The 22,964-nt window shown below is 44.8% G+C and overlaps 2 protein-coding genes across 3 annotated transcripts; both read left to right on the top strand.

Moving 5' to 3' along the window:
- The first annotated feature begins 689 nt into the window (after positions 1-689).
- pdlim1 (PDZ and LIM domain 1 (elfin)) lies at positions 690-7,059 on the top strand. Its single transcript, XM_079729222.1, has 7 exons — positions 690-943; positions 1,749-1,900; positions 2,438-2,522; positions 4,542-4,726; positions 5,212-5,351; positions 5,613-5,730; positions 6,440-7,059. The coding sequence occupies exons 1-7, from the start codon at positions 851-853 to the stop codon at positions 6,624-6,626; spliced, it is 960 nt and encodes a 319-aa protein (XP_079585348.1). The 5' UTR covers positions 690-850; the 3' UTR covers positions 6,627-7,059.
- A 4,440-nt stretch (positions 7,060-11,499) lies between these two features.
- On the top strand, positions 11,500-22,854 carry sgpl1 (sphingosine-1-phosphate lyase 1). 2 transcript variants are annotated; one of them, XM_079729220.1, is made up of 14 exons: positions 11,500-11,786; positions 15,070-15,235; positions 15,847-15,914; positions 16,314-16,461; positions 16,658-16,737; positions 16,839-16,967; positions 17,303-17,391; positions 17,584-17,692; positions 18,118-18,216; positions 18,335-18,481; positions 19,097-19,335; positions 19,827-19,973; positions 20,103-20,223; positions 20,516-22,854. In XM_079729220.1, the coding sequence occupies exons 1-14, from the start codon at positions 11,775-11,777 to the stop codon at positions 20,663-20,665; spliced, it is 1,704 nt and encodes a 567-aa protein (XP_079585346.1). In that variant the 5' UTR covers positions 11,500-11,774; the 3' UTR covers positions 20,666-22,854. The 2 variants fall into 2 exon arrangements, with proteins under 2 accessions (XP_079585346.1, XP_079585345.1); XM_079729219.1 differs by lacking the exon at positions 11,500-11,786 and adding an exon at positions 14,218-14,360.
- Positions 22,855-22,964: the final 110 nt, after the last annotated feature.

Raw genomic sequence — 22,964 nt, forward strand, 5'->3', positions numbered from 1 at the left:
TGTGACACAATGCTTCAAGTTAATGATAAATAGACATAAGAATGGATTTCCTTGTTTGCCTAAACACACAGCTGGTTGGGTTTGTTTGCTTCAATTTGCAGTGTTGTTTCATTGATTACATTAAAATAAATATATTACTATACATTGCTGTGGTTTCAATGTTATGCAATATTTAATAAACCATACAACATTTCTTGGATATCATCTGTGTTGTTCTCCGGTAAAGAATCTGCATTGATTTTGTTTGTCTAATAATGAATAAAATGTTTAAAGATATATATTTATTAAGAGGGCCTATTGACCACCTGGTTCAATATGATATATGGGATTGTTAATTAATTAATGAATTAATCAAGTTAAATAAACGCCATTTCCATCTTAAAATATAGATAAAATATGTCCAGACTAATAAGGCCTACTTAAGGATGAGCTGTTGTTCGGTATAGATTTGAGGTGCTATTACGGTAAACGATGGGCAACCCTTTTTTGTGTCTTTTTTTCATTGCATTCCCGCTGCGCTGCCCTGGCAGGAACGGGAGGTTCGGCACATTCCACGCCCTGGGATCTGCTTCTACCATACATGGTCAGGCCGCCTGGACGTGGTGACGTGCGGGTAGATCTCTACACTCCCAAAGCAAACGTTGGGCGCTCACTCTTATCAGCGTGGAAACTTCAAAAAAAAAACTATTTGTCAAACTTCACCAGACTCGCCCCTCCTCTTCAGCATCAGAGCTGTGCAGCGAGCCCCGACTGAAACTTTGGCCTTCTGTTTAGTGTAGCAGCACATGTCGGTCTGTGAGGAAGTGAGCAGGGAATTTCACATTGACGAACCTCTGACTCCCTTCTCGACATGCCGATCCGAGTGGTAATGGAAGGTCCTGGACCTTGGGGGTTCCGTCTGGTCGGAGGGAAGGACTTCGAGCAACCGCTGACTATTTCGAGGGTGAGTGTTTTATGCAGGAGAATGTAACTTTGTCATAAACTTGAGACAATAGGGGGCCGTCCAGGGCGATCACGTTCTTAACGTTATCCCATTGTCACTGTTAAAAAGAAGATGCGACGATAAAACAACAGATTGACGGTTACTTGGCTGTAATGAAGAAGTCGTGTTTCAAAATATAACTTTAGATATAATGCCATGATACGGGGAGACAACAGTTAAAGTTATACTTGTACTACCTAAACTCAGTCCAAACCATCATCCTAAAATGATGATTTAGGATGAAAAGGTTGCGAACAGTTGCATTAACACTACCTTCTAACACCTTTTAACACTACTGTTGAAACGTGACTTGTGTTTGTTGCTTAAGCAGAAATACTTCTGCTTTCACTTGTCTTTGTGGTGGCTACCTTTTTCCCTTTTTTTAGAAGGCCTATATAATACCGCAGTGGTCATTCCATCCTGCTCCACCCATGGCCAACACATCGGGCATTCCCCTGGCACCAGAGACCCCTTTAGCCTTCTAGATACGATCAAAAAGCTGGAGCTTTCAGAGGCGTGTCCCAGCCTGTGCCCCTGACTTCTACAACACCCTTCAGTGATCACCTTCTCTCCATGCTCACTTCCTCGTGCAGTAAAACGCCTCCTCTCTGTGTTTAGTGTAAATAACCCTGGTTGATTAAGTGTCACGGTGCCAAGTGACGTTCTGCTGAAAGACTCCCTTGTTCAGTTAGGAACAACCTTAGCCCTTCACTCACCGTCCTATAACAATAAAGGCCGTGGCTATTTCTGTGTGTCTGTGCCATAGGTCACACCTGGCAGTAAAGCAGCACAAGCCGATCTGTGCATCGGGGATATGATCCTGGCCATCGACGGGGAGGCCACACAGCACATGACACATTTGCAAGCCCAGAATAAGATCAAGGGCTGCGTGGATAAGATGGCTCTGTCTGTGGACCGGTATGTAGGATGCTTGCATAGGCTCTTTTTCAGTGTGATTTGTACCGCCTTGGGCCAAAGACACAAGGCGGGTAACCAGAGCTGACTCAGCCATGATACAGCTGTGGAGGGAGCATTCCAGCCCAGCCAGCTTTTGACATGTCTGCGCTTTAATCTGTGTATTTAGTTGTATTTGCGAGCAGAAAACTTCTGCTTTTTTTTCTTTTTTTTTTGGAGTATGGTAGTGTCTGGGTGGGCAGTTGGAAGCTATTTATTTTTTTGTAGTGTCGTTTTCAAGTATTGTTGGTACTATCTGGGTTAATGGGTTTACAGGTGCTCCTAAAACACATTATCATGTACACGGGTATATGATGGTTCATTAAGCTTGGGATAAAACAGGAAATCCAAAAAGTAGTTTCAAGAACATATTAGCTGATCTCATACGTCGTCTATGTTGGTGGTTAGTCTAAGTACATTCCAAGACGATGGTCTAGCCTTTTTTTTTTTTGCTTTTCTTTGTTGAAACCCTCTGTGTCTCAACCCTAACCTCTGTTTCAGGTCAGAAACCAAACTATGGTCTCCACTTTCCTCTGAAGAAGGGAAAGCAAATCCATACAAGATGAATCTTGCCTCAGAACCACAGGTTTGTGCTTGCGTGCGAGTCTTTATGTCTGTCACCGTGTGTGTGTGTGTTTGTGTGTGTGTGTGTGTGTGTGTGTGAGAGAATTGTTTTATCTTTGTGTCTGTATTGTGTGGGTCCATGACTGTGTGTGTGTGTGTGTGTGTGTGTGTATGGCGGTATTTTGTTTCTATGTGTGCGCTGACTCAATAGTCAATCTGTTAGTGCTTTAACCGTTGAAAGTTTCAGATCCTCAGTTTTCTCATTTCTAATTAATTATATTATGAAAATGCAACCGGTAGCCAGTCATTGTAGAGCTCAACACATTCCCTAACCTTTTAACAATAAAGGTGTGTGTGTGTGTGCGTGTGTGTGTGCGTGTGTGTGTGTGTGTGTGTGTGTGTGTGTGTGTGTGTGTGTGTTCCTATGGGGGCGAGGTCATGAGGCCTCAAGCCCTGGTGCCAAGTGCCAACTATGAAGTCATTGTTTACCTCGCCAACAGGAGGTAACCTAGGAGACGCTAGTTTATCATCCAAGCGCTTCCTGCCCTGCTAAGTGGAAAGAATGAGGACATGAAGTGTGCATTCATGTAGGAAACTGTGCGCTACGTCTGTGTACGTTTTTGGCACGTGCAAGTCCCGTTGACCACTGCCTTCACATTTCACCCATGAAGTTGTCTGCTTTCGCTCACTTGTTTCGAACGTGCTTTGTGCACTTTTCACTCCTCCATGTGTCGGTGTGAACAGACCCTTTTTCAGTCTACGTCATGAATACATCACAGCCTTAGCTGGAGGCAAATACGAATAGTAGGCCAACTACAACATACGAATAGTAGGCCCCACCAACTATCCACACTATGTCATCTTGCACTGTCGTTGAGTGCCGGAGTTTAGGTGTTGAGGTTGTCTGTTGAAGGTATGGATATGTGACTACGGTTTGTCATGTCCACCCAATCAGACATGAGGGAACTAGGAAGAACAGGTGATTCATCATGTAAAGAAAATTAGCTAAAGTAAAACGGTATAGTATGACCGGAGACACTTTCAAGTGAGAGATGTAGGTTACTTTATCCCGCAATGCAAGATATGTTAAGGCATAGCTCTATTGAACTGGCACTATTTCGCATACTACTGTTAGCTGGTCTTACAGCAAGGTCTTTACAACAAGTACCGTTTTACTTTAGTAAAAGACTGTCTAAGGGAAACGACTATGATTTCAACTTGAAATTACATTGCTAAACATACTCAGATAAACGTTATAAAGACAAACCTAATATCCTGGGTTTGCTACGCATTCAAGGATTTTTCTGCCTTCACTGTAAGCCCCTCATATAAAATAATGTTTTTGTTCATAACAGAAAAGGGGTCTAAACACTGCTGCCGTTGACCAATATCAACAGATTGGCCACCGGTTAAACTAGTGTCAAGCATTTTGGATTAGTCCCTCTAGGCTTGTAGTATGAAACTGTATCGTCTGATGCCTAAAGCATGGGAGAAATATTCAAAGGCTTTTCCTTGTTTTTCCACTGTTCAGCATGAGCTAGCCTCAATGGTATTTTTTATGTGCTCATGTTTTCATGCAGTGCATGTCTGAGGATTTTGTGTCTTGTGTACGTTTGAAGAACTGTAGTTAGTGATTTTCATTTCAGGAATATAATCTGTAGTCGGTCATAACAACGTTTGTTTCCAATTCTAGAGCAGTCGAAGCCTTCACTTGCTATTTGAAAGAGGGCTATTTTTGATATGAATTTAATAACATCATGGAAATGGGGTTACTTTATTTTTTGTTTTAGATCTATTGGTCCGGCTTGTCATACATCATCTTTTAAAGGACTGTGGTTATGGGACCTTTGGATGATTGATCATTGATGCGGCCAATAGATTTTTTGTATAGACTATTCCTAACCGCAAGCAAAGCTCAACAGTTCGTATTCTAATGGCTGCGCGTTGCTCATTGTGCGTCCACAAATGAAACCAACTGTTCAGTGGATCAAAACAACAATTTTTCCATTTATTACTTTCCCATTTTCCTCCACGACGACAGGAAGTCAAGGCCATTGGCTCCGCCCACAACCGCAGCGCCCTGCCGTTCGCGGCGTGCGGGTCCAAGGTGGTGACGAGCCAGTACAACAACCCGTCCGGCCTCTACTCCTCCCAGAACATCAAGGACTTCAACTCGACCGTGGACGAGGTCAAAACCATCAGTGATGCAGCGGAGCCCTGCAGTCTGTGAGTCCACCGTGTCATTTCCTGTTGAAACAAACTAAATCCATCCAGGTTCAGTGTTCAGGGGGGCAGAGGGTTTGTGTTTGTGTGTGTGTGTGTGTGTGTGTGTGTGTGTGTGTGTGTGTGTGTGTGTGTGTGTGTGTGTGTGTGTGTGTGTGTGTGTGTGTGTGTGTGTGTGTGTGCTTGTGCTTGTGACGCTCTACGTTACACTATAATCCCTTCGTGGGGCTGGAGAGGCAGTTCATAGCAGCGCTCTCAGACAGAACTGTTGGTTGTGTTCCAGGTCCCCACAATGTTGGAATTAAAAAAAATGTCCAAACCATTCTATAACGTACGGTAAAATGTAAGGAGAAAAAAAAGAAACGCAAGAAAAATATTTTCATTGAGACACATCTTCTATTTTCCTTCTTCCTTGTGTATTATTTATTTTATAACTTATTACTTGTTCTGTCTTAACCGTATGCCTTCCCCGGCCTCTTGGCCGGCAGGCCCCAGGAGAGCCTGTCGTGCCCCCCACAGGTCTTGGCCAACTCCGAGGTGTACAAGATGCTGCAGGAGAACCAGGAGGCGGATGAACCCCCGCGCCAATCGGCCTCCTTCAAGGTCCTCCAGGAGATCCTGGAGACAGGTACCCCGGCCGTGCCCATCCACCCCTTATCCCGGACCACTCCTGGCCCAAGCCCAGGGCGTCCCACGTTTTCCACCGTCAGCAAAAGCTATGCATCACGAGATTTGAATTCCCTACTCACTGTTGATAAAGAGACGTCCACCGACACTACTGACTGCATACTAATCGCCCCGTTCTCATGATGCAGCAAATATTCTTTGTGTGTGTGTGTGTGTGTGTGTGTGTGTGGGTGGGTGCGTGCGCGCGTGCGTGTGTTTCCAGGGGATGGTGAAAAACCATCAGGGTTCAGGAGCGTGCGACCGCCGACGACGAAGATCGGGGCGTCGCTGGGAAATGCAGACAAGTTGCCCATCTGTGACAAATGCGGCTCTGGGATTGTGTAAGTACCACGTGATTGCCCCAAATTCGCAGTTTATGGGCAACAAGGAGATGATTTATTTTTGGCTTGTTTTAATAGCCTTTTTTTTTTTTTACAAGCATAGCGGTGTACAGTGTGCGACTGCAGCGTAATTAAATGCCTTTGCCAATGGGAGAGGGCCCTGTTGTGCAACCTGACCTACTTTAGATATCTGCCATGAATCCTGCTGAGTCTTGATGCACCTGGGAGTGTGCCGCTGATGAAATACTGTGACTCAATGGGGAGAGAGGGAGGGGTGTGTCTCGAGGACTCTGTCTCCACCTTGTGGCCAGTCAGTGTTACTGAACAGAGAAGGAAGGGTTTCAGACGAGACGGGCAGGTGGTGGGAGAGCATTGCTGAAGGCATCCTGCTACTTTGAGGACTCCTTTGTCACACGATCGGTCACACAGAGACGGAGACTGTGAGAGATCATTTATTTCCGAAGCATTATCGGCTACGCCACCACAACAGATGGGTTTGCCTATTGAGGGAAGGACATTGAAAAAAAAGTCTAAGCACTCGTACATAAATGTATAATACAAACGGGTTGTCGTCAGTTAAACAGCCGAGCTGAGATCACCGCTAGGATGTCCTTCTGCTCCTCTTTCAGTTCGCATCACAAAGTCAAACTTTTCAAACGTCTTTGATTTGCTTTTGAGTGAGTGTTCACTTCTCCCTCCACCGCTGCAGGGGCCTGGTGGTGAAGCTGAGGGATAAGTTCCGCCACCCGGAGTGCTATACCTGCACGGACTGCCAGGTCAACCTCAAGCAGAAGGGACATTTCTTTGTGGAAGAGCAGATTTACTGCGAGAAGCATGCGCGCGAGCGGGTCACCCCACCAGAGGGCTACGACGTGGTCACTGTGTTCCCCAAGTAGACCCACCCCCCTCCCCATAGCGACGGACTGCACAACACTATAGGATACCATTAGATGATCCCAATAAATGGAACCCATGCTAGGTTTTGGAGACTATAACGGTCTTTTCTTCCCCTTGTGTGTCTTTACGCAACAACACTCGCTGTTAAACAGGCTATAAAAATGTTGATTTGCACATTAGTTTTGGTGTCTCATAAAGGATGGATGAATACTGTAAAATAGTACGTTATATCTACATGAAATCTTTTTGTTGCCCCAAAGCCTGGAGTCTAGTTCAATACGATTTTACTGTATGATTAAAATTAGGTGAATGTTTTTTTTTTATGAATGATGATTTCTCACTCCACATAATTCTGTATTTTCTTATCAATTGCAGAGTGAACCAGCTGTTTTTATTTTAAAATATCACTGCCAAATAAATGCTTTTTCTGAACTCTTGAATTTCAACAAACTTGAATTTGTTTAACGTCTTTTGCCAAAGTTTCTAGCCGGATGGGTAGAACGTTGTTAATAAGTCCAATATTGTTTAGAGATAACTTATCTTATTGAACATTTTACTAATCCTAAAACTTATAAATCTAACAAATAAATCATAATCTGGCAACGGTCTTTAAAAGATATTCGTCAGCTAATGAGGTGTTTCCATGAATTAAGTGCAGAAATGTTTACCATAAAAAAATTGTCTCTGAAAAAATGATTGTCATAAATACATGGACATCTAATAACGATGTGCAATTAAACGTTAATAGTCGTTGATTGAAAAAAAGAAGGTAAGAAGGACATGGTTGGGTTTTGCCCTTTGGTGACTGCAGACGAGCAGATTCCTCGGTTCAAATCAAGCCGCACATCCCCGGGGCTTCCCTGACACGTCGGCGTGGAAGGCACAGAGTCCCACGCACTGGAGTGCGCACTTGTTGGGCTCTCCAAATGGTCCATAATGTAAATACCTGCTGCTGACGGCCAGCAAGCCTCTTGCTGAAAATGACGTGGAGCGTGTTGTCCCGGCTGTTGTTGATGATCGGCCATCCTCAAAGTCTCTGTCAGTGCCCAGATGTAGTTGTGAGCGAAGCGCAAGGTTTCAATCTTGGTAAGCTTCGCGTCGTTAGGCAACATTGGCAGGATGCTCCTCAGGTCGTCGAGGGCAGAGTTCAGGTTGTGCATACGATGGCGCTCTCTGTCGTTGGCTTTCACTCTGCGTTTTCCCATGGGCCCGCGTGGTCCTGATGATTTGGAGCGAAGAGGCTTTTTCATGCAGGTTTTCACCTTCCACCCACTATGACTGGTGCGATTTCGACCAAGCTGTGTATTGAAATCATCTGGTGTGTCATCGTCTTCATTCTGGATGCTGCGGACAGAATACGCACCGGGCCTCACCGCGTCTTCCGTGACGCACCGCTCAGTAGGCGCACAGATCAATGTTGGCAACATCCTGCGCTGTTCCAAAAAGTCTAAGTAACTGCATATAGGTAGTGCCAAGACAATAAAAATATATTATACAGTTATTAAGCTATATTAAAATAATTTTAACGATGTAGTTTGGAGGAAAATCGGTGGTTTCTCCGTGGGCTCCTGCCTCCAACTGGAAGAGACGGACTATATGCGCAGCTGACAATGAGAGATGGATGAGCGATCATCTGTCATTTTATGTGGCCTTTATCTTATCTGTTTCAATGGTGCCTGAATCAACAGCGCCTGTCAGCTGGCCAATCAGCTTGCAGGCAGCAGCACGTCTTGCGCGCCCTTGTCCCTGCTTTGCGGTGATTGTAGGTAGGCCCGCTATTGGATTAGTCCAGTGCCTGACTCATTATTCAAAGATATACCAGGCCACTTATGTTTGTCCGTATGCATTTTAGTCAAACATATTTTTCAAAGTAAAATCTGTCTGATTTACATAGATATATTACATATATTATTTCATTTTAACTTGAATATTGAATGCAGACTACGGCTTTATACGCCTAAACTGGAGAAAGTCACTCGAATCAGTTGGAGTTGATAAAAACGCACATTATAATAGCCAATGTTTTCATTCTCCTCAATAAAATCTTTTTATCCCTTTTTCTTCACAATTGGTCCTGTACATTTTGGTTACGCACACTTAAAGTGTTAAATCATCTATTCTTCGATGCCATTCTAAAAGTTATTTTATAAAGGCTCATATTGGGAAGGCTTACTAAATACAACTTCAAACGATGAAAGAAAAAGTGAAGGATAAATATTGATCCAGAAGCCCGTATGGCACGCTTGTTGGTTTTATAAGTAGTGTACATATCAAACCGTGTATTGACACATCCGACTGGAATCGAGCTTGGCGCAGTCCTTACTCGATTATGGGAAACCATTTAATTTTGACAAATAAAAATGGCGTTTACATAATATCGTAAAGTAAGATTTCCGCCTTCAAATAGCTTGCTGTATCACGTAACATTGGCATTAAAATGGTTACAAAAGGTTAGAAGATTATAAAAACAGAAATCACATTGACTCATCGGAGGCGCAACAATCTGGTGGGTCGATAATCACAATTACGCATGGGAACAGCCTCTTCACAGCTGTCGAAAATGAAGAACTTTTAATTTGAAATTGAAGAACAAAGGGTTTTCTTCTTTGGCAAATCAATAAATATGTTTTCAGCACCGCACATTTGCCATAACACTGTGCGCTATGACATCTCCAAAATCCAAATGAACTGATGCTGGCGGGTAGCGCATGGGTGTATTTAGTCTTTTGGACTTATTTTAAAATAAATAAAATGTTTAAGGGTTGAAAACAAATGACACATTAGACAATGGACGAAATGTGCCTCGGCCCAACAGAAGCCTCTTTTACAAAGGACCCCAAAAACGCTTGTTACACTCTCGTTAACTTTCTGTCTAAATATGTATTTTGGGAGCTCTCTGATAACCATATGCTTTCAATAAAATTGACAAATACGCTGGTGAGATAGGAGATTGTGCTTTGCTGTTATAAAAGCCACGAGCAAAAGTCTAATGTAAACTGAATATTACCACTTTACAAATATTCACTGATGCCAAATCTATGTTGGAAAACCGTGGACAGGTGTGTGTTCGAGGGTGACAGCCTCGACTTGATTTTTTTATCAGCATACTCTGCTTTTCCGCTTGTTATGCAAAGTGTAGGCAAACACACGCTCCGAGTCGCCGAGGAAATAGCAGATATCGAGGCAGACTTCGTCCGAAAGTGATTTAACAATATTTAACAATAAACGGAGCAAGTGCGAGAGCAGGTGATACCTGCCCGAGGCTCCTGATTACTACTCCACTTTACAGTCTCTTGTGCTTATTTAATAAACGAAATCTATTTATTGTTATTTTAGCAAACAGATGTACCAGGTGGGGCTTTATTTTCGTCTTGAGCTTTTGTTTGGAGGACGTTTTGAAGGAGCAATCAAAGTCCAACAACTCGCTGACCAGATTGTTGTCATCCCAAACTAGCAGCGAACCATTGAATGTGGGCCCTCTCATTCAGTGTAGTAAATGGCCATGAGAAGAAAGAAAAGGAGAAACTTCTTAAAGAGAGAAAAAACATCTTAAAACATTTAATTGCAACCCGGATGCCATATGTACACCTCTTGTGAAACCCCTAACAATACGGCTGCCCTTTCAAAGTGGAGAGTGCGCCTTTGGAGACGCGTGCGCTTTTTGGAGAGGTGTGCGCATCGTGACCAGAATGACCCTGAGCACACTTTGCACAAGAAGTAATTCGGTTTTAATGTGCTTTTGAGTTTCTTTTCACTGGCCTAGTATTGTAGCTCTAACCTAAGCTTTTGAAGGCCATGATCACCAATTACGGCGGATAGTAGCCGGCTTGGCCCAGTGCGAAGACATAAAGGCACACTGCTTTGAATCGTTTACAATGCCGTTATGATGGCAGGTCGCTACCTTCCAACAATTACAATTATAATCTTTTTATTTTTTGTCAGTCATTTTGGAACGTATAAAATGACCGATCGAAATTGAGAATTGTGCTTTTAGGTTTTTATATATTCTTATTCATATAGATACATTTATATATTGTAACTTAACACGACGTATGCATGTTTTAACATTTGATAACATTTATTAAGATATTTGTCATGTTGCATTTCTAGGAAGCTCGACTAATTTAAGTCCCATGGCATTTTCATCATCTCGTCATTATGTTTAAGTATCCCATTTATACTCTTTGTAAGGTAAATCGTTTGTTTTAAAATTATTATTTATTACATTGTTCTAACATCAATAAGCCTACATCTCGATTAGTTACAAAACCTTTCTGCAATTACAAATCAAAACACATTCTTTATTATTATTTTTCATTTTTTTAGATAAAAGATCTAAGAGATGTTTTTATTTTATTTAAGTCATTCAGAATTTTTAAATTGTTAATGTTACCCTAACCCTTCCTGCTAAGTCGCCAAATCTCTCGGTGTTGACTCAACAATGTTTTAAATCATGATTAATTTGATCATTTAGGAAGAGTCAGTCTACGTCTACAACTCTCAAAAAGATAAATTAAAAAAAAGTCTGTGGTAACGTTCAACGTCTCTGACAGTTAATTGACATCAATTACAATCTGCATTGTGCAACGAGACATGAGCTTAGTAAGATGTCTACCATTTTGATTACAACAATTATTAAATATCAATAAAAGTCTAATTAGTTTTACAAATAAACTTAGTATGACTTGAAAAACATTCAATAATCATCAATTGCCACAGGAGCCCTACTGTATTTTCCCTAATAGCCCATTGATCATTGTGTAGGAACAGCATTCAGCCACTTGGGGGCACTGGTGACACTAGAAAAAACACATTTGACGTCAGTGCAAACGCGACAGCGAAACTCATTTGGTAAACACCCCTGGGTGGTGTCATAAGCTGTAACTTTTCAAATGCCCTGCTTTTATGTAAGATCTATATAGCATGTAAACGCCATTCAAGTGGGGATTCATGACCACGGAACCGCTCGCAAGTTGTGAGATCTGCATGTACATATACTGTGCATTAGCAGATGCGGGCTACTTCCTGAAAGTGGGGTTAGCATAGCAGCCTGTTAACATTGATGTTGTTGATCTGGCTCGTCTTGTGCAAGTGACTCCCGTAACTCGACTAACAGGACTGTTTCAGCGAGGATCTCTTCCGACGAAATGGATTACAAGGTACGCTAAGACCCTTATTGACATCAAATATGAATCATTTAGCCTGTCGGTGTAGCATGCCTTGGAGGTGTTTGATGATGGAGTCAAGGTGTGGGGTTCACAATGTGATATCATGTATCTTTATTGTTATCACATCGTTGCTCCAGCAAGTGTTGCATTGGAAGTGTCTGTTTTGTCATCTCACTTTCCCTCGACTGACTGAAGTTCACAGTGGGACTTGAGGAGTACAGGAGTACATGAATGCCTATTGTCGTGGATATTTCTGCGAGCTCGTTTTTGTTTTACCCATTAGAACTTATTTGGTACTCCTTTTAGATAACTGTTCAGGTGTTGAAGGTGGTTTATTCTAGTGGAATGTTCGTTCTATACTAACTTTTGTCTACAGGGTGCACACTTAAAGAGTATTGTTTAAAGTTTGTAATTTGAGCTGGTGATCTTTTATTTAAATAATATACATAATTTATTTTAAATTATACACCGAGATCAAACTTTGTGGAAGAGAACAATCGTGGCAAAAAGTTACGAGGACCAGACATGACCTAAGCTTAAAGCTGCTCTGATTCAGAGTTGACCTTGTAATACCCGCTCTCTCTCTCCATCATCTGAACAATTGAAGGAAAAGCTACAAAAGAAAAACAGCACATCAAACTAACCTGGATTGAAGCCAATTTCTTTTATTAAAGTAGGATGAAACAGCTGTTCCATCCTGTTCTTCACCTATTGTAGGGATGTGTTTTTGGGATTGGCCTATCAAATCAAATTTTACCATTGGTAACTTGGTAAACAAAAAAAACGACCTGATCACATTTTATCAGACATGATGTGTTACAGAACACTGTGTCCATTCACACCAAGGCTTCTTAAGGTCTTAAAAACTGTGCTGACTACAAATTCCCACTCTGTTTCATCCTAATCTCATGAATCATGCAAAACAAAGATATGAAAGTGGCGTGCTTTGGCAGACCGAGCAAAGCAAGTCAGAGATTGCCTGAAGACGAAGCCTGTTTTCTCAAACTCATTGATTGCTGACTCAGCAGGATGATAAAGGTGATGTGTGCTCTGTTAACCCCTCGAGGCCCCTAGTAGCAGCGGCAGCTTTCTCCTCCTCCCAGTGCACCCAGTACATTTCCATGAGAACATGACTTCCCCCTTGAGAAAACAATAGTGTCTTTACTGAATCCCCAGCTGCTCCTATGGGAGGAAAGCAGAGGAATGGGCGTCTCACTGCAGTACAATGGCTCGAACAAAATGGGAACCGCCGCTTTTGTGCTTGCAGTGCGTTAACTAACATATTCAAACATAGAACGTCGCAGAGAACAGTCTATTAACCGGAGCCAAGCCCTTGGGGAGAGCTGGGTTGTTTTTGGATTAACTTTACATACATCAATAGTTCTGTCTTTTAATGACTTGGAAGTCTAGATTGGCTGCAGATTACCAAATGTGCCGTCTATCTAGATGATCTGCCCTTTTTTGAGCCCTTGATTACTTTCTGGTATTTAGGTTAAGCCAATTAAAGTTATCACGAAAAGGAAAAGGTTTAATTCATTGTGTTTTGTATTGATACTTGACTGGGGACTGCTGCAGTATCTATCTCAAAACACAAGCGATTGTCTCCTTCCGCTTTTGTTTTCTTACCTAGCTAACCTGGCCAAACCTGTATATGAGCGTGCTTTTCAGACCCATGTGTGTGACAGGTGTATTGGGGGAGAAGTAGTAGGCTTTTGTGTTTCCATGGTGGCCCTCCCATTGTGTTTCATTCATCAACGCTTTAAGCTGAAAACAATATGATCGGTTAAGGTGTCAACAGGACCGTTAACTCCTTACCTGTTTACATTTCAATTACCAGTTTCCATTGGTTTTTTTGCTTGGGGAAAGTACTGTTTCTGTTGAGTAGACTACATGGCAGCCACACAGGTCTTATAGAAACGAGGGATAAGATGTAATTGTGTAAGGCAGGCTTCCGGTCGAATGTTTGGTTATCCAAGCTGTTTTCCTTATTTGGACCTTTAACTCTTCTCCATCAGATTGTGGTCTTGAGTTATGGTAGAAGCGTATTGTTTCTTATCGCTGGCATGTCACGGTGCTGTTAAAGTGCAATATGTGGCAAGATAAAGGGGAAGCGTGCAGATATGTTCACCTTTACAGCACTTCTGAAACGACAGCAGTGAATCATTTACTGTGATTATCAAATCGGCTACATGACGATTCTTTCTGAATTTTACATTTGGGTAAACTCTTATCGATACAATAAAAAAATAACAAAACAAAAACTGATGATATCAGAGGATGTTAAGGTATGAGCAGGGCGCTACAAATTGTATGTAGTTTGGACCAACACACCGAAACCTAGTTGCTATCTCCATGGATCACGATTGGCCATTGAAATGCATTGTGTATGTCCCATTGGCTTCACAAGGTCAGATTGCGTCTTGGCGTTCTGTGCTGGGAGGAGTTGACAGTGCTATGTATCACTCCACTAGTTGGGGCAGGGCCACCTGCCAAGACCATTGATAGGGATCACTGACTGCAAAGGGAGATAAACTGAACTCTAGAGACATGGCAGCGTCTAACGATGTGAGTACCAGCTTAAAAAAAAACCTAATGGTAAAATGATTGCTTGTGTTGGACTGTATTATATTGAAGAATGCCTATAAACAGGAAAATGTTGTCCTCATTCCTAATGCTGGTTTCTGCGGTGGTGTTTGCAGCATTTCAGCATTACGCCACATCTTTGTGAAAGTATGTTGCTCGTATGTGTGGCTGTTGATGAGTTACATGAGCCGTATTTGCGTGAGTGTTTCTTGACATCCTTTGTCTTTTATCTGTAGTCGTCTGTCCTACATGCCATAAAGCTTTCATTGCCTTAGGCAATTTTTTTTTATTTGGATCATATTCTTGGAGGCTGTCACCAATTGTGAATACCAACTGTAAATATAATTGACTGCAGTTTGATGATGTTGATCTATTTCAATCTGTTCAATTCAACTGCATTACTTCGGATGATGAGGATGTATTATATATCATAGTTATAATTGATGCTTCCCAAATGTGAAACTTTGTAGAAGTAAAGAGAAGTGTGTGAACTTTATGGTCACATGGTTTCACTTACGCAGCTCGACAAAACGGTTCTGCGTCTCCTTGTCTGTGTCCTTGTCTGTGTGTATGAAACCCCACACATGAATCTTTCAATGGGTGGAATCATAACCCTGTGATGCATTGCAGTAGTTCCAGCATAGACATGTCTCAGTGACCCCCCCCTCCCCGCTTGTCCCGGTGTCTCCAGAGTGCCTTGGACGTGTACCGGGAGATGCTACTGCTGTATGTGGAGCAGGGCCGGACGCAGGTCAACAGCCTGTGTGCAGACCTGGAACCCTGGCAGGTCATCGGCGTCACCGTGCTCACCACGCTGGGCGGCGTCTGGGCCAAGGGCTTTCTGTTCCAGCAAGAGAGTAAAGACGCTCCCCCCAAATAATCCGTAGAGATACAGTATAGAGTTGAAACTGGGCAAAAACGTTGAAATGGACACAATGTGAACAGTGTTTTGACGTTCCCAAGGCCGTGTGCTCAAGACCGCCATGAGGCAAGGCTGTTATGAGGCTATATTTTGCGGACAGTCTGCGTCAAAAGGATTTAGTTTCGCTTCTGCTTTATAATGTCTCACGCGGAATGAATCACGTTGCTGAAAATGCAATAGCAGCCTCGTGCAGGGAGTCATTGGTCAGTTAAGGCAGTTGCACAATTAAAACACTGAGATTTTGTATTGATGTTACTTTCAGGATTGAAACACCAGATTAAACCCTTGATAAGTTAAAACTACCATCATAGCAGTTACATGGATGTCCAGTCAGATCAGCTCATTTTGAGCTGCATGGGGTCAGACCGAACTTCGCTGAACTTCTCTGGGACAGACTTGTGTTGTGAAGCACAGCTGGTTTAACCAGCACATGTCTTGGCACGCTACTGATGCCTCTGCTCTCTTAGTCAGTGATTTTGATATTTGCGGTCGTCTCCGTCTAGCAGCAGTTTAACCCAGATCCCTTTTGTGGTATTTCTCCAATAGGTCTCACGTCACGAATGAAGAAGCGGGTCTTCCGACTCATCAGGAAAATACCCTTCGTCGGCCTGGCAGTGAGTACCCCGGGACAGATGGCCTGGGGACGTCTTCCCAGTGTGTGTCATCAGACAGGCTTTGCAGACGGGACCCGTGTCTTTATAAGTTCGTGAGTCACACTCCGTGACTGGGCCTGCACACAACAGGGGGAGGGGCGGCGCAGACCTTTGGCCCGCTTTACATCAGACTCCCGTGATAACAGAAAACAATTGGGTTACTTGGGGTCAGCTTATCAGCTTATGTCATGGAGGCAACACGTCCTCAATCACTTGTATTACAGCATTCATATTTTTGCAAAACATATTCCCCCCCCCGCATCTTACGGACGGAGACCCGTTGGGATTGAGTCGCGGTAAACACAGCTGTTTTCCAACAGCGGCTTCATTGTCCTGTGTTTTCCCCCCCCCCCCCGACAGATCCAGAGCCAACTGAACAAGGCTCTGGACGACATGTCGGTCAGCCTGTGCACTCTGAAGGAGGGCATGAGCTACACAAAGCAGCTCCCTGCCGCCGGCCTCTCCCAGGCCCAAGTGCTCGACATGATCAAGGAATACCAGACGCTGAGTGAGTGCCCGTCGTCCGGGACTGTGGCTTTGGTGCAGTTGACCAAAACGATGTATACAAAAAAAAGCCCCCTCCTTTATTATGAGCTGATAGCGCCGGAGGTCTTAAGAACCGGCCTTCGTGTTTTGTAAGGGATGATGAAAATGTTGCAATTTCATGTCCTGGAGGATTGATTATGTGTCGTCTCCCGCTGCAGATGAGGTCCAATGGGAGAAGGGCTGGGTGTCGGGGGCTGTGTACTGGGGAGATGAGACGCTGACCCAACTCTTGGTTAAGGTATGCCTCTTCCCCCCCCCCCTCCCCCCTCCTGCATAAGGTCGGCGTTCCAGGTCTGAATGTCGAATCTCCAAGAGCTCCCTTATCTCCCCGGTCCCTAGGTATACGGCGACTTTGCGTGGAGCAACCCGCTCCACCCTGACATCTTCCCCGGGGTGCGGAAGATGGAGGCGGAGGTGGTGAGGATGACGTGCTCGCTGTTCCACGGAGGTCCAGAGTCCTGTGGCACAGTGAGTCCGCGGCTCATCAATCCCTTTTTTAAAGGTCCCATGGCATGCCACCAGGTGTGAGTGTGATTGGCCTTAGTGTCCACGTAGATCTGTGCTGGATAGATGAGCAACGTTTGCTACAGTCCACCGGGTAGGCTGGTAGAACGATCTATCCAGCGCACATCTAGGTGGACACGTCCGCCTGTGATCATCATGGCCATAAGGGGCAGATTTTCAAAACGGCTTGTAAGGCTAATCACACCAAACCTGGTGGCGTGCCATGGGACCTTTAAAGCCGTATGAATAATCCCAGTCATCGGGTCATCGTCGTCTGACCTCTTCCCCCTGTCGTCCAGGTGACCTCCGGCGGCACAGAGAGCATCCTGATGGCGTGCAAGGCCTACAGAGACATGGCGTACGAGCGCGGAGTCAAGCACCCTGAAATGTAAGACCCCTCCGCCCCGGTTCGCTCCACACGGACCGAACGGACCTCCCTGTCGGAATGCATGTCGGAATGTGGTCGCTTGTTTGTTGCCGTGGGAATTCCGAAACGGACGGCGGTCCAGACTGTGTGTGGGAGGTGGATGGAATCTAATGTTTTGCGGTTTCTCTCCCTGCGGTATGTCCTCTGTTTTAGCGTTGCACCAAAGAGCGTCCACGCGGCCTTCGACAAAGCGGCTCACTACTTCGGCATGAAGCTGGTCCACGTTCCCTTGGACCCGGACACCATGAAGGTGGACATGAAGGTGAGGACAACGACAACAGCCCGACGCGTTTATACGTCAAACGTTTCAAAAGGCTACCAATCGTTAGCCTGGCTATTGCCGGACCCAAGCTCAATTGTAGATTGAGCTTGGTCTGGGGAAGCTGCCGTCATTTTCTTCAGCTCAAGAGGCGTGATCAAAGGGCCTAGTTTTGACTGCTCTGTACGCGATTGGCTGCCTACCGTCGCTTCCCTGTCGTCATTGTCTTAAACCAGCCAATAGCGCGCCGGGGGGGGAGAAGCCAGCTTGCTGATTGGCTCCCTACAAAAGCGCATCGGAAGCAGAAAGAAATGTATTGCTCTTCTCCAGACCCCTTCTGCGGGGCGAATTCAAATCGCCTGCAGAACGGGCGGGGGCTACCCAGTCCAGCCAATCGGTCTAACCGTGTAAGTGTTGTCGTTCTCCAGGCCATGAAGAGGGCCGTCAACGGGAACACGGCCATGCTGGTCTGCTCCGCCCCCCAGTTCCCCCATGGCATCATCGACCCTGTGGAGGAAGTAGCCAAGGTGAGGGACGACTGCGGACGCACACAGACGCTCAGAGGACTGATCACACCTGTGCTGTTCCGCCACGGCTCTCACACACTCTCCCCCCCCCCCCCCCCCCCCCCGGTTCTCTCCCCAGCTGGCCCTGCGCTACAAGCTGCCCCTGCACGTGGACGCGTGCCTCGGGGGGTTCCTCATCGGCTTCATGGCCAAGGCGGGCTACCCCCTAGCGCCGTTCGACTTCAGGATCAAGGGGGTGACCAGCATGTCCGCCGACACGCACAAGGTGAGCGGCAGCAGAGAGATCCCCGCTCAGTTCCACTCCTGTGGAACTGAAGTAGGCAGGGGGGGGGGGGGGGCAACATCTACTGGAGAGGCACGGCTCGTTGGTTTTGTAAGTGGATTTTAAAGGGGAAATTCAGCGTGCAGAACGGAACATGTACACATGGCCGGCATATTTCGCAGACCGGAAAAGTGGATTGGGAAATCGTTCTTGATCAGACATCTGCTATTCTGTGGTTTTCATGAAGACCATAGGGAGAGCGTAAAATAGACATGAAACGGATGTATTAATTTCTCCATGCATGTGTGGTTTTCATGTTTAAACTTCCCCATGTGTCTGTCTGTCTGTCTCTCTCTCTGTCTGTCTCTCTCTCTGTCTGTCTCTCTCTCTGTCTGTCTCTCTCTCTGTCTCTCTCTCTCTCTCTCCTTCTTTCTCTTTCTCTGTCTCTCTGTCTGTCTGTCTCTCTGTCTCTGTCTCTCTCTCTCTGTATCTCTCTCTCTGTCTCTCTCTCTCTGTCTCTCTCTCTCTCTCTCACTCTTGCTCTCGCTCTCTCTCACTCTGTCTCTCTCTCTCTGTCTCTCTCTCTCTGTGTCTCTCTCACTCTCTCTCTCTCTGCAGTATGGCTACGCCCCCAAAGGCTCCTCGGTCATCCTGTACAGCTCGAAGAAGTACCGCCACTTCCAGTACTTTGTGGCGCCCAACTGGCAGGGCGGGATCTACGCCTCGCCCTCCATAGCGGGCTCCAGGCCGGGGGGCATCATCGCCGCCTGCTGGGCCACCATGATGCACATGGGGGAGGACGGCTACGTGGACGCCACGCGCAAGATCATCAGCACCGCGCGCACAATCGAGACCGAGTAAGACCACACGACGGCAGCGCACGTCTGTGCGGTGGTTGGGTCACCGCCCAGGTCAGGGTGGCAGTGGCTAAGGAGGCCCAGCGGGTCGGCTGGTAACCGCAAGGTTGCTGGTTCGACCCCCGGCTCCTCCTAGCTGTATCTAGTGTCCAGGTGTCCCTGAGCGAGACGCCTCACCCCGACTGCTCCCGACGAGCTTGCCGTCGCCCTGCGTGGCTGGCTCCGCCGTCGGTGTGTGAATGTGTGCGTGAATGGGTGGATGTCAGGCAGCATTGTGAAGCACTTTGGATAAAAGCGCTATTTAAATGCAGTCCATTTACTATTTAACATCATATACCCTCTATAACTGCTAGAGTGGTTGAATGATCCAACTGATCAGTTCAGTTGTATTTCTCAGCTGCCGTTTGACGAGTTCTCAGAAGGTTTATATATTGTCAGCCCTGTAGACCCTTCCTCAGCGTCCGTGTTCCCCTCCCCCCTTTGTCCCGTAGGGTCCGTAAGATCAAGGGACTGTTTGTGTTCGGGAAGCCCGAGGTGTCCGTCGTGGCCATGGGCTCCGACGACTTCGATATCTTCCGCCTCTCCAACGCGCTGACGACCAAAGGCTGGAACCTGAACACACTGCAATACCCCTCCAGGTAACCAGGGGGCCACGTCGGGAAACAGACTGGTCCATATTCACCAGAGAGACGTGTTATTCATGTATGACAATGTTTGAGAGTTTGCTAGGGGCTGTGCTGGGTGTAATTATTTTTCTTATTTTTCAGTATCCACATCTGCTGCACGGTCCTGCACACCAAGGAGGGCGTGGCCGAGAAGTTTGTCAACGACGTCAGGGAACAGGTGGCCATCATCATGAAGAACCCCAAGGAGAAGACCACTGGCATGGTAAGCTAGGCTACGGCTAGCTAGGCTACGTCTCGCCAATAGGCCCCCAGGTCACACCACTGCAAACCTGTGCGACCTGTGTTTAAAAAAGAATTTGCATAGCAACCTGAGATGCAAATACACATTATTTGTTTGAGCTTGTTAAGTTGTTAAGTACCTGTGGCAATATCCACCCAGTTCTATCACTTTCCTTTAATACTCAAGAGACTGATTTGAAACAGCGTTGTCTCAGATGAGACTATGAAAGCCTTTGAGGGGTGGTTGTTTACCAGTGTTTCCCTCCACCCCCCAGGGAGCCATCTACGGCATGGCGCAGTCCATCCCGGACAGGTCCATGGTGACGGAAATCTCCTGCGGATTCCTGGACTGCCTCTACAGCACCGAGGTGCACAAGCCCACAGCTCCAGAGGTTCACATGAACGGGAACGGTAAAGCCCATTGAGGGGCAGCAGGCTCGACTGGCCGACACCTCTGGCCGCACCCAGCCTACCTACACCCCCCCACTTCCACCTGCACACCTGTAAGAGCACTACCAGTCTCTCCCCCCCCCCCCCCCCGTCCTTTGGCCTGTCCACTCAGTAAAAACCCTATAGTCCAACGGTTGCCTTATCTTGCCTCGGCTAACCCTACTGTTTGCACTGACAAACGACCTGGGATGCACAAGCCGTCGTGTTTTAACACACGAGAGGGAAACTACACATTTACTGTGCCTAGAAACCATTGAGAAATTATGACTCAAATCCTTTATTCTAATGATTATCTGAAATGTATTTGATTTTTGTTTGTTATCGTTTTCTTTCTTTGTTTTTTGCCGATTTGAGTTTTATCTGTGCTTAATTATGTCTTGGATCTGGATTTCAATCATCAAACTAAATTAATTTTAGTTTTTCATATATTCGGTTCCCAAGTGAATACATTCAAGTATTTGTTTCTTCCTTTAATACTTGTACCAATCAAACAGGAACATTTCAAAATGCGATCTTCGCTGAATATGTGACGACGCCTAGAAACGCAAACCACTGAAAGCGTGACACGCTGCTCTTCTGCCCTCCAGTGTACAACTGCATGTACTGCAGTAACCTGGTCGCCCTGATTGCAGTTTTTCATTTTTTCCATTTTTATTTGTGTTTTAACTTTAAACTTTGCTGCTTTTAATACAACTACATTGATGATATAAAGACAATTATTACATTTTCAGTAACTATAATAACTTCTTTGAAATATCTTTCCTAGCACTTAATACAAATGTAATTCATACTTTTGCTATGATGCATTGACTGTGGAAGAAGGTTTCAGAGAGAATTCGATGTCACTTAGGTTAAAGGATAAGAATTTGTTTTAATAAGGGCTGACATTGAATGTTTCGACTCACTTCCCCTTTAAAATCCTTTTTTCAAAATTTCAAAAGCAAAAATATGTGTTAATTCATCCTGTGGCGTAAAATGATTGTCATTATATATTTATATGTGGTTGACAGATAACCTGAATATTTTCCTTTCCTCTCTGAATCTACCTCAGTCTCCACCTATTATGACCATGTCTCTCTTCTTCATTCTGGTTACGTAATAGAACCTCTCACACAGGTTATGTCAACTAATGCGGTTATGTCAACAGTCGGTAGATTTCAGGCGTCTGACATTGGTTTAAACTATGTAAGCGTGTCCTCTTTATACTGTTTTTGTCCGACTGCTCCAAAGTTTACCTTTTTCAGTCCCATGTGAAAAGGGGAACAATCCATACTCTAATGACCTTGGACCTATTTTGTTTTTTGTTTTGACATACTCACGTGTTATTACTCCTACTGATTGTTGAAACTGTGTCGCCTATATCCATTACAATATTTCATTGTTCACCCAAAACATAACCTTGTTCCAGGAGTGACAACAGCACATATTTCATAGTTTTAGAAAGCAGGCATGTCTTTCACAAAACTAACTCACTAAACTATGGTTCTCTAATTTGCGTGTGTCATTTTGCTGTGTGTGTTTTTGTGTATTAGACCACTGTGTGATTTGTGTTTTATTGATTATCTATAATCCTGGCCAGTCCTATTATTTTAGGATCGTAAAACCTTTTTAATATTTTTATATTGAGTTGTGAATGTATAAGAATTTTTTTTGCATTCAGAAAGACTTCAGAAGCTGTTCCAGTGTTTCCTACTGGCCGGGTCTTGTCCACCATGTTGGCTATGTTTCTGCATTGTCATTGGTGCCCAGTAAACTGAATTACGGATTTTTAAGATGCAATCAAGGGATCAAACGCATCCATGTTGTGTAGGACGGGGGAGGGGGGCAGCAAAAATGAGTTTAATTACGGAGCTATTTCTAATTTCACTCTTTTCCTACTATGTCACCGTCTCATGCATACGGATACAGTTTTAATGTTCATGAAGGTGTCCATTACTCATCCAAGATGTGTATTTGTTTAGGTTTGTGTCGTCGGCTGTTATTTAAAAGCGCCACATAGCAATAATAGAGCATGGCTCCTCGTTGGCCCGACCAGAGGTCATGTTAACAGATCCTGTGGTTGTTATAGACTCAGGGATTTGGCTTTGTAACCGCCATCGGTGTGGCCCAATGCTCCTCTTGAATGTTGTCCATTTAAATTAATAAATACCATGTTGCTACAAGACTTTCGATTCATTTGTGCTGCAGTGAAACAATATCTGAAACTCCAAAATGAAGGGGGGTGGTAATGACTAAAAGGTTATTTATGTATTTATGATACATATGACTTAAATG

Source organism: Pollachius pollachius (genome assembly GCF_949987615.1).
Source record: "Pollachius pollachius genome assembly, chromosome: 2".
In the NCBI taxonomy this organism is placed as follows: Eukaryota; Metazoa; Chordata; class Actinopteri; order Gadiformes; family Gadidae; genus Pollachius; species Pollachius pollachius.

Coding starts and splice junctions, on each gene's coding strand:
- sgpl1 (XM_079729219.1), top strand. Junction 16,968..17,302: donor GTCCAGAGTCCTGTGGCACA/GTGAGTCCGCGG, acceptor CCTGTCGTCCAG/GTGACCTCCGGCGGCACAGA. Junction 18,217..18,334: donor CTGTGGAGGAAGTAGCCAAG/GTGAGGGACGAC, acceptor TTCTCTCCCCAG/CTGGCCCTGCGCTACAAGCT.
- pdlim1 (XM_079729222.1), top strand. CDS start 851: ATGCCGATCCGAGTGGTAATGGAAGGTCCTGGACCTTGGGGGTTCCGT. Junction 4,727..5,211: donor GCAGCGGAGCCCTGCAGTCT/GTGAGTCCACCG, acceptor CTTGGCCGGCAG/GCCCCAGGAGAGCCTGTCGT. Junction 5,731..6,439: donor AAATGCGGCTCTGGGATTGT/GTAAGTACCACG, acceptor CCACCGCTGCAG/GGGCCTGGTGGTGAAGCTGA.